We start from the raw sequence: 14944 nt of genomic DNA on the forward strand, positions 1-14944 counted from the left end.
GCATGGGTTGACATGGGTTGGCATACATTGACAGCTGAAGTGGGTTCCAGCAGCACCCATTTTCCCTACCCTGGGAACACCCAAAAGTTAAAGGGACACCCTTGGGGACCTGTTTTTGCATGCTGGGGGAAGCAGGACCCCCATGGGGAGAAGCATCACCATTGGCAAGGGTTGGCATGGCTTGGCATGGCTTAGCACAGGTTAGCAGCTGAGGTGTGTGGCAGCAGAACGATTCTCCCTCATCCTGAGAGCACCAAAAGCCTGGGGGGGGACACCTTTAGGGACCTGGAACTGGATCTTTGTTGGCAAGAAGGACCCCTGTGGGGGGAAGTATTGCTGTTGGCATGGTTTGGCACGGCTCAGCACGGCTTGGCACGCATTGGCAGCTGAGGTGGGCGCCAGCAGCACCTTCCTTTCCCTCCTGGGAACACCCAAGGGTTGGGGGAATACTCTTGGGAACCTGTTTTTAGATACTGGCGGGCAAGCAGGGGGGAAGCATCGTCGTGGGCATGGCTTGGAATGGCTTGGCGCGGCTTGGCACGGCCTGGCCCAGGCTTTCACACCAGCGAGACGCATCCCTGAGCCTGCAGCACCCAGGTGCCCCCCAACACCTGGGTGGGGTCAAGGCTAAATCCTCCTGAGCAGCTTAAGCCGCCGCGCTGAGCCGCAAATCCCCCTGCGTGCGGCACGGCCGACGAGCCGCCGGCACCGCGGCGATGCCTGCAGCCTCCCTCCCCTCCCTTCAGGGGCTCCTTCCCGCTAGCCAAGGGCCAGCCGGCCGGGGCACACCGTGGGGACCATGACCTCGGCCAACGACTACGAGCAGCTGGAGCTGCAGCAGCCCTACAGCCGCATCAACGTGCGCTGGGACGCCTCCGACGATGAGCTGGACAACGACAACAGCTCCGCGCGGCTCTTCGAGCGCTCCCGCATCAAAGCCCTGGCAGGTCAGAGCTGGACCTTGGCTGGCTCTTCTCCTGGGGTTCTACACCTTGGCCACAACGACCCCAGGCAGCCCTCCAGGCTGGAGACAGAGTGGTTGGAGAGCAGCCAGGCAGAGAGGGACCTGGGGGGAGTGGTTGACAGGAGCTGAACATGAGCCAGCAGTGTGCCCAGGCAGCCAAGAAGGCCAATGGCATCCTGGCCTGCAGCAGGAACAGTGTGGCCAGCAGGAGCAGGGAAGTCATTGTGCCCTGTGCTCAGCACTGCTCAGGCCACACCTTGAGTCCTGTGTCCAGCTCTGGGCTCCTCAATTCAAGAAAGATGTTGAGATGCTGGAAGGTGTCCTGAAAAGGGCAACAAAGCTGGGGAGGGGTCTGCAGCACAGGGCTGGGGAGGGGTCTGGAGCACAGCCCTGTGAGGAGAGGCTGAGTGAGCTGGGGGTGTTTAGCCTGGAGAAGAGGAGGCTCAGGGGAGACCTTCTTGCTCTCTCCACCTCCCTGAAGGGAGGTTGTAGCCAGGAGGGGGTTGGTCTCTTCTCCCAGGCACCCAGCACCAGAACAAGAGGACACAGTCTCAAGCTGTGCCAGGGGGAAATTTAGGCTTGAACTTAGAAAGAAGTTCTTCACAGACAGAGAGATTGGCCTTTGGGCTGGGCTGCCCAGGGTGGTGGTGGGGTTGAGGTCCCTGGAGGTGTTTCAGAAGAGCCTGGATGAGGCACTTAGTGCCATGGTCTGGTTGGTCAGTTAGGATTGGGTGATTGGTTGGACTTGATGATCTTGGAGGTCTCTTCCAACCTGGCTGACTCTGTGACTCTGTGTCCTTGCTCTCGGTGGGGGCTGACCCTGTGCCCTGCTGCCTCCCTTGCAGATGAGCGGGAGGCGGTGCAGAAGAAAACCTTCACCAAGTGGGTGAACTCGCACCTGGCTCGTGTCACCTGCCGCATCTCGGACCTCTACCTGGACCTTCGGGATGGGAGGGTGCTCATCAAGCTGCTGGAGGTGTTGTCAGGAGAACTTCTGGTAGGACTTTTATCCTGGAGAGCCTAGGACCCTTCCCAATCCTTGCCTTCCCAATCCTTGCCTTCCCAATCCTTGCCTTCCCAATCCTTGCCTGCCTATTCCTTGCCTTCCCAATCCTTGCCTGCCTATTCCTTGTCTTCCCAATCCTTATCTTCCCATTCCTCATCTTCCCATTCCCTCTCTTCCCAAGCCTTGCCTTCCCAATCCTTGTCTTCCCATGCTACCCCTTGCCCCCCCAACTCTGGTGCTCCACCACAGCTTGGCCAGCTTTGGTGTTAACCAAGGCTCTAACGTTGCTGAGGTGGCAGCAGGGGCCTTGGTGTTGGCCAAGACTCCCCCAGCCAGGGTTGAGGTGGCAGCAGGGGCATGGTGGAGTCGTGCCTGGGCAGGAGGAGGGTTGGAAAGGGGGAAGGGAAGGTGCTGAGCGTTGCCATGCCCCAGCCCAAGCCCACCAAGGGCCGGATGCGGATCCACTGCCTGGAGAACGTGGACAAGGCGCTGCAGTTCCTGAAGGAGCAGAGGGTGCACCTGGAGAACATGGGCTCCCACGACATCGTGGATGGCAACCACCGCCTCGTCCTTGGCCTCATTTGGACCATCATCCTCCGCTTCCAGGTGGGGCTGGGCGGATGAGGGGCAGCTCTTGCTCCTTCCCCAGCAGGAGCTTGCCTCCATGGATGTCCTCTTCCAACCCTGGGATGTCCTTTTCCCCCCCCAAGATCCAGGACATCATCGTGCAGACGCAGGAGGGCCGGGAGACGCGCTCCGCCCGCGACGCGCTGCTGCTCTGGTGCCAGATGAAGACAGCAGGGTAGGTGCTGGGACCCTCCCCCCACCCTGCTGGGCACCAGGAGTGCCTGGAGGGTGACAGTGCCACCCTGTCCCCCTCACAGGTACCCCCACGTGAACGTCACCAACTTCACCTCAAGCTGGAAGGACGGGCTGGCCTTCAATGCCCTCATCCACAGGCACAGGTAGGTGGCAGGATGGTGGGCATCAGGATGTGCTGAGGTGGTGGTGGTGGTGCTGGCACCAGGGAGTGTCCCATGGACATGCCACCACTGTGCCACACCCTCTGTCCCCAGGCCTGAGCTGGTTGACTTCCACAACCTGACCAAATCCAACGCCCGGCACAACCTGGAGCATGCATTCAGCGTGGCGGAGCGGCACTTGGGCATCACCCCACTCCTTGACCCCGAAGGTGAGGCTGCTCCTGCCAACCCTCCTGCCCCACTGCACACTGGGACATGCTCAGAACCTCTGAGGGAACGTGGTTTCCACCCCATGGAAAGACATATGGTCTGGGTGGGAGCAAAGAAGGGAGCTGATGAGGCTGTGGTGGGTCACTGGTGCTCAGGTGAGGCAGAGGGGGCGTCAGGACTGATGCCTCTTCCTCCACCGAGCAGATGTGTTCACGGAGAACCCTGATGAGAAGTCCATCATCACCTACGTGGTGGCCTTCTACCACTACTTCTCCAAGATGAAGGCACTGGAGGTGGAAGGCAGGCGCCTGGGCAAGGTAACGGATGGCACTGGTCAAGTTGCCCATGAGCCAGCCCTGTGCCTTTGTGGCCAAGAAAGCCAATGGTCTTCTGGGGGCCATGAAGAAGAGTGTGGCCAGCAGGGCAAGGAAGATTCTCCTTCCCCTTTGCTCTGCCCTGCTGTGGCCACAGCTGGAGTCCTGGGTCCAGTTCTGGGTTGCCCAGTTCAAGAGAGATTGGGAACTGATGGAGAGAGTCCAGGGGAGGCTCAGAAGGTGCTGAGGGGTCTGGAGCAGCTCTGTGAGGAGCAAAGGCTGAGAGCCCTGGGGCTGTGCAGCCTGCAGAAGAGCAGCCCCAGAGGGCAGCTGAGCAATGCTCAGCAAGAGCTCAAGGAGCTGTGGGGGGCAAGAGGCTGGGGCCAGACTCTGCTGAGTGGTGCCCAGGGCCAGGCCAAGGGGCAGGAGGCACAAAGTGTCAGGCAGGAGGTTGCCTCTGAAGCTGAGGAGAAAGTTGTTTGGGGTGAGGGTGCTGGAGGCCTGGAGCAGGCTGCCCAGAGAGGTTGTGGAGTGTCCTTGTGTGGAGAGCTTGCAACCCCCCCTGGGCACTGTGCTGCTGGGCAGGGTGCTGTGGGTGCCCTGCTGGGGCAGGGGGCTGGGGCTGGGTGATCTCCAGAGGTCCCTTCCAAGCCCCACCATGCTGGGATGCGATGAATGAGGTGGCCAGGGTTGGGCTCTGCTGTGGTGCTGACACCCACCGCTCACCCCACTGCAGGTCATCGAGCATGCCAAGGAGACAGAGAGGATGATTGAGGGCTATGGGGGGTTGGCCTCTGAGCTGCTGACCTGGATCGAGCAGACCATCGCCTCCCTCAACAGCCGCAGCTTCGCCAACTCGCTGGCCGGGGTGCAGCACCAGCTCCAAGCCTTCAGCACCTACCGCACGGTGGAGAAGCCCCCCAAGTAAGGACCCCTGAACCCCCATGCCCTCTGGCCATGTAGTGGTGTAGAGGTTTAAGTTGGACATGATGAGCAATTTCTTGCCCTTGAGGGTTGTCAACACCTGGCCCAGGCTGCCCAGGGCGGTGGTGGAGCTCCCATGCCTGGAGGGGTTTCCAGGCCCTGGAGAGGTGGTGCTGAGGGCCATGGTTTGGTGGTGCCTTGGCAGTGCTGGGGGAAGGGTTGGACTCCCATGGTCTTCAAGAGCTTTTCCAGCCAAAACAATTCTGTGATCCTGGTGGGGTTTGGGCACCCGTGGGTGTCCCTGGGCTGAGGTCTTTCTCTGGGGCAGGTTTCAGGAGAAGGGCAACCTGGAGGTGCTGCTCTTCACCATCCAGTCCCGGATGAGAGCCAACAACCAGCGCGTCTACACCCCGCACGAGGGCCGGCTGGTCTCCGACATCAACCGGGTACGGAGCTTGGCCTGGCAGCCTGGCCGTGGGCCATGCCATGGGGACAGGTGACTCCTCCTGTGGTGACCTGTGGGCAGCTGCCTCTTCTTCTGGCCTTTGTTCCCAGGCTGTTTGGGAGGGTCAGTCTCCCAGGGCAGGTTGGGTCTGCCCCAGTGTAACACAGGTCTGTCTTGGGTTGGGTTGAGTCCATTTGAAAGGCAGTTCAGGTTCATCTCCTGCTGCAGGGCAGGTCTTAGGAGAGGTTGGGTCCAGCTCCCGGGGCAGGTTGAGTCCATTTCAGGGCAGTTCAGGTCGGGCTGTAGTAGTTCAGTTCCTGTAGTAGTTCAGGTCTATGTCCTGGGCAGGCTGAATCCATCTCCTGTGAGAGGTCAGATCTTAGGGCAGCTTGGGTTAATTCCAGGGCAGTTTAGATCCTTATTGGAGCAGTCTGGGTCCATCTCCTGGGTCAAGTTGAGTTCATCACATAGGGCAGTTCAAGCCTTAGGGCAGTTTGGGTCCATCCTTGGTCAGGTTGGGTCCATCTGAAGGGCAGTTCAGATCCAACAGCAGCCCAGGTCCATCTCCTGAGGCAAGCTGGATCCATTTCCTTGGACGGGTCACATTTTAGGGCGAGTTCTGTCCATTTTAGGGCAGTCCAGGTCTAGCACATCAGGTCCTGGGGCTTATTGGGTCCATCCTGAGGCAGGTTGGGTCCATCCTGAGGCAGGTTGAGTTCCATCCTGAGGCAGGTTGAGTTCCATCCCAAGGCAGCCTGGGTTCAACTGCTGAAGCAATTCAGGCTCTAGTCCATGCCAAGGTAGGTTGGGTTCATCTCCCAAGGCACTTGAGGTCCATCTCTCAAGGCAGTTCAGGTCCATCCTGAGTCAGGTTGTCTCCATCCTGGGTGAGGTTGAGGTCCTCCATCCATGGATGATGCTGAGGCTCGCTAGCAGAACCAGACACAGGTGGGTGGTGGGACATGGGAGGTGGGTCCCACCCTCACCCAGTGGCCACCTTCCCGCAGGCCTGGGAGCAGCTGGAGAAAGCAGAGCACGAGCGGGAGCTGGCGCTGCGCAACGAGCTGATCCGGCAGGAGAAGCTGGAGCAGCTGGCGCGGCGCTTTGACCGCAAGGCGGCCATGAGGGAAGCCTGGCTGAGCGAGAACCAGCGGCTGGTGGCCCAGGTGAGGCCAGGGCCGACCGCCCTCGGGGACCGGGACGCCCCCAGCAGGGCCTCACCGTGGGTTTTGTGCTGGCGCAGGACAACTTCGGGCAGGACCTGTCGGCGGTGGAGGCGGCCAAGAAGAAGCACGAGGCCATCGAGACGGACACGGCGGCCTACAAGGAGCGGGTGCAGGCCATTGTGGCCGTGGCCAGGGAGCTGGAGCTGGAGGGCTACCACGACGTCCAGCGCATCAACGGGCGCAAGGACAACATCCTGCGGCTCTGGGAGCAGCTCCTGGAGCTGCTGGCCGCTCGCCGCCAGCGCCTGGAGATGAACCTGGCCCTGCAGCACCTCTTCCAGGAGATGCTGCACAGCATCGACTGGATGGATGAGGTCAAGGTGAGGTGATGAGATGCTGGGGTGCTGGTGGTGGCTTTTGGGCACCCAGCAGCTGGGATTGGATGGATGAGGTCAAGGTGAGCCATGGGTGCTGGGTGAGTTGGTCTCACCAGGATGCTATCACTAAGGTAGATGAGATGCTGGGGTGCTGGTGGTGGCTTTTGGGCACCCACCAGCTGGGACTGAATGAATGAGATCAGGGTGAGCTGCATTGGATGCCACCACAGGTGGGGTGCATTGGTCTCACCAGGACACTATCACTAAGGTAGATGAGATGTAGGGTGCTGGTGGTGGCTTTTGGATACCCACCAGCTGGGATTGGATGGATGAGGTCAAGATGAACCATGGGTGCTGGGTGAGTTGGTCTCACCAGGATGCTATCACTAAGGTAGATGAGATGCTGGGGTGCTGGTGGTGGCTTTTGGGTACCCTCCAGCTGGGACTAGATGGATGAGGTCAAGGTGAGCTGCCACCACGGGTGGGATGCCTTGGTCCTCCCACCAGGCAAGGTGTTGGTGGGACCCCACTGGGGAGGTAGGTGAGATGCTGGGGTGCTTTTGGGTAGCAGTGGGTGCTGTCTGCCAGCATCCTCCATCTGGAACTGGGTGGATGAAGTCCCAGAATCACAGAAACATTCATGTTGGAAAAGACCTTCAGGATCACCAAGTCCAACCCAGAACCTTACTCTACAAAGTTCACCCCTAAGTCATATCCCCAAGCACCTCACCCTAACACCAAGGTGAACTGCAAGCACTGGGTGCCCCCATGGGTGGGGTGCACTGTTCTCCCCAGGCAGGATGATGGTGAGAACTTGTAGATGAGATGTTGGGGTGCTGGTGGTGGGTCTTGAGCAGCAGTGGGTGCCATCTACCAGCATCCACCAGCTGGGACCGGATGCACAAGGTCAAGGTGAGCCACAGACATTGGGGGCCACTGGCAGGGTGTTGATGAGATACTTGGGTGCTGATGGCGGCTTTTGGTAGCAATGGGTGCCAGCAGGCAGAGCTGGCAGTAGATGACAGCCGGGTCTCTCTCGCAGGTGCAATTGGCATCACCTGAATCCGGGAAGCACCTTCTGGAAGCGGAGGAGCTGCTGCAGACCCACCGGCTGCTGGAGCGTGACATGGCCCTTCACGCCGAGAGGACGCGAGCCATCAGTGCCGCCGCCCTGCGCTTCGCCGACGCCGAGGGTAAGCCTCCCAGCATAGCCCAGCACCATGGCACAGCCAAGGGGAGCCAGCACCATGGCATTGCCAAGGGAAGCCAGGGCCATGGGGTGGCCAAGGGGAGCCAGGATCATGGTATGGCCAAGGAAAGCCAGCACCATGGCATGGCCAAGGGGAGCCAGCACCACAGCATGGCCAAGGAAAGCCAGGACCATGGTATGGCCAAAGGAAGCCAGCACTCTGGCATGGCCAAGGGAAGCCAGCACCATGGGGTGGCCAAGAGGAGCCAAGACCATGGCACAGCTGAGGGAAGCCATCATGCTGATGGGTGCCCACCTCACCCCTTATCCAGGCTACCGTCCTTGTGACCCCAAAGTCATCCGAGACCGTGTGAGCCACCTTGAGCTGTGCCGCCGGGAGCTGCAGGCGCTGGCAGCCCGGAGGAGAGCTTTGCTGGAGCAATCCCGATCCCTCTGGACCTGCCTGTGGGAGCTGGACGAAGCTGAGAGCTGGATCAAGGAGCAGGAGCAGCTCTACTCCTCCTTGGACTTTGGGAAGGACCTACCAAGCGTCTTGCTGCTCCAACGCCGCCACGCTGCCTTCGAAGCCGAGCTGCAGAGCCGGGGTGCCCGGTTGGAGCGGGCGCTGGCCACGGGCGAGGGGCTGGCGGCGGTGGGGCTGGCAACCGGGCAGCTGCGGGAGCGGGGGGCGGCAGTGAGGGCGTTGTGGGGACAACTGGAGGAACTGGCTGCGTTCCGCCGACGTGGCTTGAAGGAAGCCGAGGGCTTCTTCCAGTTCCAGGTGGAAGCGGAGGAGCTGGCAGAGGGGCTGCAGGATGCCCGCCGGAGAGCGGGCAGTGAGGAGCTGGGGCAGGACGAATCCCATACCCGTGTCCTGCTGAGGCAGCACCGGGAGCTGCTGGAGGAGCTGGGGGCAGCTCAGGAGCAGCTGGAGAAGCTGGCCCAACAAGCTGAGGGCTTCCCACCGGAGCTGCGTGCCGGCCCCGAGGCGCAGAACCGGCTGCTGGCCCTCCGGCAGCTGTACGCCGAGGTGGCCGCCATGGCCGAGCGGCGTGGCCGGCAGCTGCAGGACGCCCTTGACCTCTACACTGTGTTTGGGGAGAGCGACGCTTGTCACCTCTGGATGGGCTCCAAGGAGACCTGGCTGCGACAGCTGGAGGTCCCCCAGGCGCTGGAGGATCTGGATGTAGCACAGCACAGGTAGGGTTTCCGTGGTGGTGGTGGTGGTGCTACCATGCCGTGTCTCGAGGTATAGGCCCATTCTCAACCTGGTCATCCCCACAGGTTGGATGGGTTGGAACAGGAGATGGCCACCATGGCTTCCCAGGTCGCCACCATCAACCAGGCAGCCGACGGGCTGGTGGCAAGCAGACATCCCCGCAGTCCCCAGGTCCAGCAGTGCCGGGAGGAGCTCAACAAGAGGTAGGGTGGCAGGGGACAGCGAGGTGAGTGGGTGATGCCGGGGCCATTGGTCCCTGCTATCTCCCATCTCTGTCTTGCAGGTGGGACCAGTTCAAGGAGCTGGTTTCAGAGCGTCGCCAGGCGGTGGGCTCAGCCTTGAGGCTCCTCAACTACCGTCTGGAGAGCGAGGAGACCCGGCAGTGGCTGAAGAGCAAAGTCCAGGTGGTGGAGGCCACTGCCGAGCTGGGCCGGGACCTGGCCGGCATCTTGGCCACCCAACGCAAGCTCTATGGCATTGAGCGGGAGCTGGAGGCCACCAAAGACCGTCTGGCCACCCTACGCTCCCAAGCCAAGCAGGTGGCGGAGGAACGGCCAGAGGTGGCTGGAGAGGCAACAGAGAGGCTGGAGGCGGCGGTGGCCGCCTGGGAGGAGCTCCAGGGGGCCCTGGGGGAACGAGCGGCTTCCCTGGGGGAAGTTGGGCAGCTCCGGAGCTTCTTGCAGGACCTGGACAACTTCCAAGCTTGGCTCTTCGGAGCTCAGAAAGCCGTGGCAGCCACCGACGAGGTGCCAGCTTCTTTGGCCGAGGCGGAGGAGATGCTGCAGCGGCACGAGGCTGCCCGGCGGGACGTGGAGGAGCACGCGGATGCCTTCACTGCCTTGGTGGCAGCTGGGGAGAGGGTCCTGGGAGAGCAGGAGGACCCCGAGTATGAGGTGCTGCGGCAGCGCCTGGGCGGCGTGGAAGCCGGGTGGGCTGCCCTGGCCAAGATGGCAGATGTCCGTCACCGCTTCCTGGTCCAGTGCCGGGACTTCCAGGAGTTCCTCCGGGATGCCAAGCAGGTGGAGATCCTCCTCACCAACCAGGTGGGTGCTCAAGGTGGGTGCCGGAGGGGCGTCCCTGGCTTGCGGGTGCCCCCAGATTGGTGCTGACCCCTCGTTGTGTCCCCCAGGAGTACACCTTGGCCCACCTGGAGCTGCCCACCACGCCAGAGGGCTCGGCTGCCGCCCTGCGCCGCTTCCAGGACTTCCGTGCCGGCATGGAGAGCAGCGCCGAGAAGGTCCCCGAGGTGGTGGCTGGGGGCACCAAGCTGGTGGCTGAGGGGAACATCTTTGCCGAGAAGATCACTGAGAAGTGCCAGGCTCTCCAGGAGCGGTGAGTCCGGGGAGGGGCAGGTGGGGTGGGCAGCATGTGGGTAGCAGGGCTGCTGCTGACCGTCTTTGGTCGCCCTACCAGGCATGGAGCTGTCGTGGCCAAGGCGGAGGAAGCAGCAGGTTTGCTGCAGGACAACCACGAGCTGCAGACCTTCCTGCAGAGCTGCCGGGAGGTAGGAACGTGGCATGGCTGGTGGCACCAGGGGGTTCCCACCAGGCAAGCTCTGACACCTCTTGCCCTCAGCTCGACGCCTGGGTGGAGGACAAGATGCTGACCCTGCAGGACGTCTCCTACGGCGGTGCCCGTGGCCTCCACGGCAAGTGGCAGAAGCACCAAGCCTTCATGGCCGAGCTGGCACCCACCCAGGGCTGGCTGGAGAAGATCGAGACGGTGGGTGGTGGCGCTGGAGGGGTTGGGGGGAGGGTGGCGTGGAGCCGACGGGTGATGGCCACCAACCTCTTTGGTGTCGCCGGCAGGAGGGGCAGGAGCTGGCGAGCCGGAAGCCGCAGCACGGCCAGGCGGTGAGGCAGCGGCTGTCGGAGCTCCGCGGGCGCTGGGATGGGCTGCGCCGGGCGGCCGAGGAGAAGGGACAGAGGCTGTTCGAGGCCAGCCGCGCCGAGCTGTACGCCCGGAGCTGTGGAGAGCTGGAGAGCTTGCTGGGACGGGCGGAGGAGGAGCTGCGTGCCACCGAGCAAGCCAAGGACCTCAGCGCCACCAACCTGCTGCTGAAGAGGTTGACGGTGGGTTGGTGGTGCGGTGCCAGGACGGCGCTGCAGGGGTGGCAGGGTGGTGGTGATGCTTCAGCCTGAGGTTTGAGTAGGGTTGTGCTGCCCCACGGTCGCGTCACCAAACAGGGTGGACTGGTGGCTTGGGGGTCACGAAGCTGGCTCTGCTCCTCACCTCCTGTGGTTCTCCTCCACTTAGAGACTGGAAGAGCAAGTGAGAACGTGGATGAAGGAGTTGGAGGAGCTGGAAAGTCAGGCACCCCCAGCTGCTGGGGATGTGCCAGACGCTGAAGGACAGGAGCAGAGGCTCCGGCAGCGATTCCTTGAGCTGCTGGAGCCACTGGAGAGGAGGAGGAAGGAGCTGGAGAACGCCAAAGCTGTGTACCAGCTTGAGAGGGATCTGGAGGATGAGGCGGTGAGCATCCAGGGGAGCACTTGGGGAGGCTTAGGTCGGGCATGAGGAACAATTTCTTGCCCTTAAGAGCTGTCAAGGACTGGTCCAGGCTGCTCAGGGCTGTGATGGAGTCCTCATCCCTGGGAGGGTTTCAAAGCCGTGGAGCTGTGGTGCTGAGGGCCATGGTTTAGTGGTGCCCTGGCAGTGCTGGGTGAATGGTTGGACTCCATGATCTTCCAAGGTCTCTTCCAACCCAAACAATTCCATGATTCCTTGATCCTTGGTGTGGTGGGATCTGGTGTGCTGGGGGGCATCCGTGGGTGCCATGTGGTGCTCAGTGGGTGCCCTTGCCCACAGCTCTGGGTACAGGAAAGGCTGCCCCTAGCGAGGTCAACAGAGCATGGCACCGACCTCCCAAGTGTGCAACGCTTGACCAAGAGGAACGAGGTGAGCCCTGGTGCAACATCAACACCCAAACACCACCCCTGCTGGTCCCCTGGGGCCACCCAAACCATGGGTGACCCCTCTGATGACCACCCACCCTACTGGCAGACGCTGCAGAAGGAGCTGGCAGGTCATGCCCCACGCCTGACTGAGGTGCTGAGCCGGGGAGAGGAGGTGGTTGGTGGTGACCAGGCGAGGCCAGAGCTGGTGAAGAAGGTGCAGGAGCTGCAGGAGCTGTGGGAGGCCCTGCGGGCAGAGGCGGCTGCCCGGCAGCGGCGGCTGAGGGAGGCTGGCGAGGCTCAGCAGTACTACCAGGATGCCAGCGAGGCCGAGGCCTGGGTCAGCGAGCAGGAGCTCTTCATGGGAGCTGAGGAGAAGCCGAAGGTGAGGGGTGGCTCCTCGTGGTGCCCCTGGGGTTTGGGCAGGGCTCAGGGCTGTGCCATGCTGGGGCATCCTAAGTCAACTTAGTTTATGGTGTGGGTGATGCTAAATGTTGTCTGGTAACATGGTGTGCCATGCCATGCCATGCCATGCTCTACCATCTATCCCATCTCATCCCATCTATCCCATGCCATGTTCTACCCGCCTATGCCATCCATGCCATCTATCCCATGCCATCTCATCCCATCTATCCCATGCCATGTTCTACCCGCCTATGCCATCCATGCCATCTATCCCATGCCATCTCATCCCAGCTATCCCATGCCATGTTCTACAATCCTATGCTATCCATGCAATGCCATGCCATCCATGCAGCCCAATGCCACACCATGCAACCTATACCACTCTATGCCATGCCACTATAAGTCATCCCATGCCATGCTATGCCATCTATGCCACAGTGTGCTGTGCCACTACAGGTCATCCCATGCTACCATCCCATAGTAGTTTTAGGCTATGCCTTTAAAACGTTAATATTGGGAGGGAAATTTCAACCCACCACACCATGCCATCCCTGCCACCCCATGCCACACCATTACAGCTCCTCCCACCCCGTCCCACGTGTGACCATTGCAGCCCATCCCACACCACACCATCCCATGTCTCCCCACCCCGTGCCAAGCTGTGCCACCCCACCCCGTGCCATGCTCCCTGTGCTGAGCTCCCCACTGCATCAGACATACCCATAGGGTGGGCACTGGGGCTGGACCGTGGTCCCTGTGCCACGGCCGTGCCAGTGCTGATGGGTACTGGTGTCCCCCGTGGCACAGGACGAGGAGAGCGGCTCGGTGATGCTGAAGAGACACATCCGGCAGCAGAGGTCCATCGAGGACTATGGCCAGACCATCAAGGAGCTGGCAGGGAGGGCTCAGCAGCTGCTCTCTGCCGGCCACCCTGAGGGGTAGGTGCCACCACCACCGCCTCTCCCTTGTCCTTTGGGGCGACCCCATGGCGGTGGGTGGTTGGTGGGAGCTCCAACAGCATTGGCTGCTGCCCTGGTGTTGGGTGGCACCACCAAGGCTACGGCGGGGAGGTGGTGGCAGAGAGGGGCCACGGTCGGCGGGGGGGAGGTGGGAACACAAAACTAGTCCTTAACCATGAGGAGCCACCACCCCCACGCTAGTGAGATGGGTGGGTGAGGGCCGTCTCTTGCCGGGTGAGAACTGGGGTGTCTGTGTGCCGGGGCCGCGCAGGGAGCAGATCATCCGGCTGCAGGGCCAGGTGGACAAGCACTACGCGGGGCTGAAGGAGGCGGCCGAGGAGCGCCGCCGGCGCCTGGAGCACATGTCCCGCCTCTTCCAGCTGAAGCGGGAGGTGGAAGACCTGGAGCAGTGGATTGCCGAGCGCGATGTGGTCGCCTCCTCCCAGGAGATGGGGCAGGATCTGGATCACGTCACGGTGAGTGAGGAGAATTTGGGGTAGGAGGCGTGATGCAAAAGTGGTTCGTTTGTCTGGGGGGAGGGCAAGCTCAGCTGGTCCTGAGGTGGGTTCAGAAAAGGGCAGTGAAGCTGGGGAAGGGTCTCAAACACCTCCAGGGATGTCTTTTGCGACCAAAACAACTCTGTGATTCTCTGGCTGGTTTTTTCTTTCCTCTCCATGAAGCTGTTGAGGGAGAAGTTCCGGGAGTTTGCCCGGGAGACAGGCAGCGTGGGGCAGGAGCGCGTGGACCGTGTCAACCTCACCATCGAGGACCTGATCGACGCAGGGCATTCGGAGGCAGCCACCATGGCTGAGTGGAAGGACGGCCTGAACGAGAGCTGGGCTGACCTCCTGGAGCTCATAGACACCCGCATGCAGCTCCTCGCTGCCTCCCATGACCTCCACAAGTACTTCTACGATGGCACCGAGCTCCTGGCCCTCATCGCTGCCCGGCGGCAGGAGCTGCCCCAGGACCTGGGCGAGGACGTTGGCACGGTGGAGGCATTCCACCGCATGCACAGCGCCTTTGAGAGGGACCTGCAGCTGCTGGAGACACAGGTGAGGATGCACCATGGGGCTGGTGGAGATGTCCTGGCAGCAGCACCAGCACTCAGCATCCTGAGGTGCTGGAACAGGTCCAGAGAAGGGCAACGAAGCTGGGGAAAGGTCTGGAGAACAAGGCTGGGGAGGAGCAGCTGAGGGAGCTGGGGGTGTTCAGCCTGGAGCAAAGGAGGCTGAGGGGAGAGCTTCTGGCTCTCTGCAGCTCCCTGTAAGGAGGTTGGAGCCAGGTGTGGGTTGAGCTCTTCTGCCAAGGAACAAGCGATAAAACAAAAGGAAATGGCCTCACGTTGCCCCAGGGGAGGTTTAAGTTTCACATGAGGAACAATTTCTTTTCCATGAGGGCTGTCAAGGCCTGGTCCAGGCTGCCCAGGGCAGTGGTAGAGCCCTCATCCCTGGAGGGCTTTCAGAGCTGCAGACATGTGGTGCTGAGAGCCATGGTTTAGTGGTGCCCTGGCAGTGCTGGGTGAAAGGTTGGAGACTCCACAATCCCGAAGGTCTCTTCCCACCCAACCCATTCTGTGATTCCATGACTCCATCCCCACGTTCTCCCTCTCCACGGGGCAGGTCCAGCAGTTTCGGGACACGGCCTCACGGCTGCAGACTGCCTACGCCGGGGAGAAGGCAGCTGGCATCCAGGAGCAGGAGCAGGAGGTGGCCCGAGCCCTGCGGGAGCTGCTGGAGGCGTGCAGCGGGCGCCGGGCGCGGCTGGTGGACACCGCTGACCGGCATCGCTTCTTCAGCATGGCGCGGGACCTGCTCTCCTGGATGGAGAGCACCGTGCGGCAGATCGAGACGCAGGAGAAGCCCAGGTGCGGCTGCTGCTCGGCACCT

The 14944-nt window shown here is 61.8% G+C and overlaps 1 protein-coding gene across 2 annotated transcripts in view; it reads left to right on the top strand.

Moving 5' to 3' along the window:
- The window catches only part of SPTB (spectrin beta, erythrocytic), a 28114-nt gene that overhangs the window by 5811 nt on the left and 7359 nt on the right, over positions 1-14944 (top strand). For both annotated transcript variants that reach the window (XM_068148187.1, XM_068148188.1), the window contains exons 2-27: positions 747-947; positions 1810-1961; positions 2403-2576; positions 2681-2772; positions 2855-2935; positions 3047-3162; positions 3368-3480; positions 4214-4401; positions 4730-4847; positions 5854-6012; positions 6090-6392; positions 7432-7582; positions 7911-8778; positions 8863-9000; positions 9081-9840; positions 9927-10129; positions 10211-10301; positions 10373-10519; positions 10606-10869; positions 11054-11269; positions 11606-11695; positions 11801-12076; positions 12904-13034; positions 13327-13531; positions 13736-14110; positions 14678-14922. In XM_068148187.1, coding sequence (XP_068004288.1) covers positions 800-947; positions 1810-1961; positions 2403-2576; positions 2681-2772; positions 2855-2935; positions 3047-3162; positions 3368-3480; positions 4214-4401; positions 4730-4847; positions 5854-6012; positions 6090-6392; positions 7432-7582; positions 7911-8778; positions 8863-9000; positions 9081-9840; positions 9927-10129; positions 10211-10301; positions 10373-10519; positions 10606-10869; positions 11054-11269; positions 11606-11695; positions 11801-12076; positions 12904-13034; positions 13327-13531; positions 13736-14110; positions 14678-14922 — 5804 coding nt within the window. In that variant the 5' untranslated portion in view covers positions 747-799. The remainder of the gene's footprint in view (positions 1-746; positions 948-1809; positions 1962-2402; positions 2577-2680; positions 2773-2854; positions 2936-3046; positions 3163-3367; positions 3481-4213; positions 4402-4729; positions 4848-5853; positions 6013-6089; positions 6393-7431; positions 7583-7910; positions 8779-8862; positions 9001-9080; positions 9841-9926; positions 10130-10210; positions 10302-10372; positions 10520-10605; positions 10870-11053; positions 11270-11605; positions 11696-11800; positions 12077-12903; positions 13035-13326; positions 13532-13735; positions 14111-14677; positions 14923-14944) is intronic.

Source organism: Melanerpes formicivorus, unplaced genomic scaffold, assembly GCF_026170545.1.
Source record: "Melanerpes formicivorus ecotype bairdi unplaced genomic scaffold, bMelFor1.0.p_v2 SCAF_16, whole genome shotgun sequence".
Taxonomy (NCBI): Eukaryota; Metazoa; Chordata; class Aves; order Piciformes; family Picidae; genus Melanerpes; species Melanerpes formicivorus.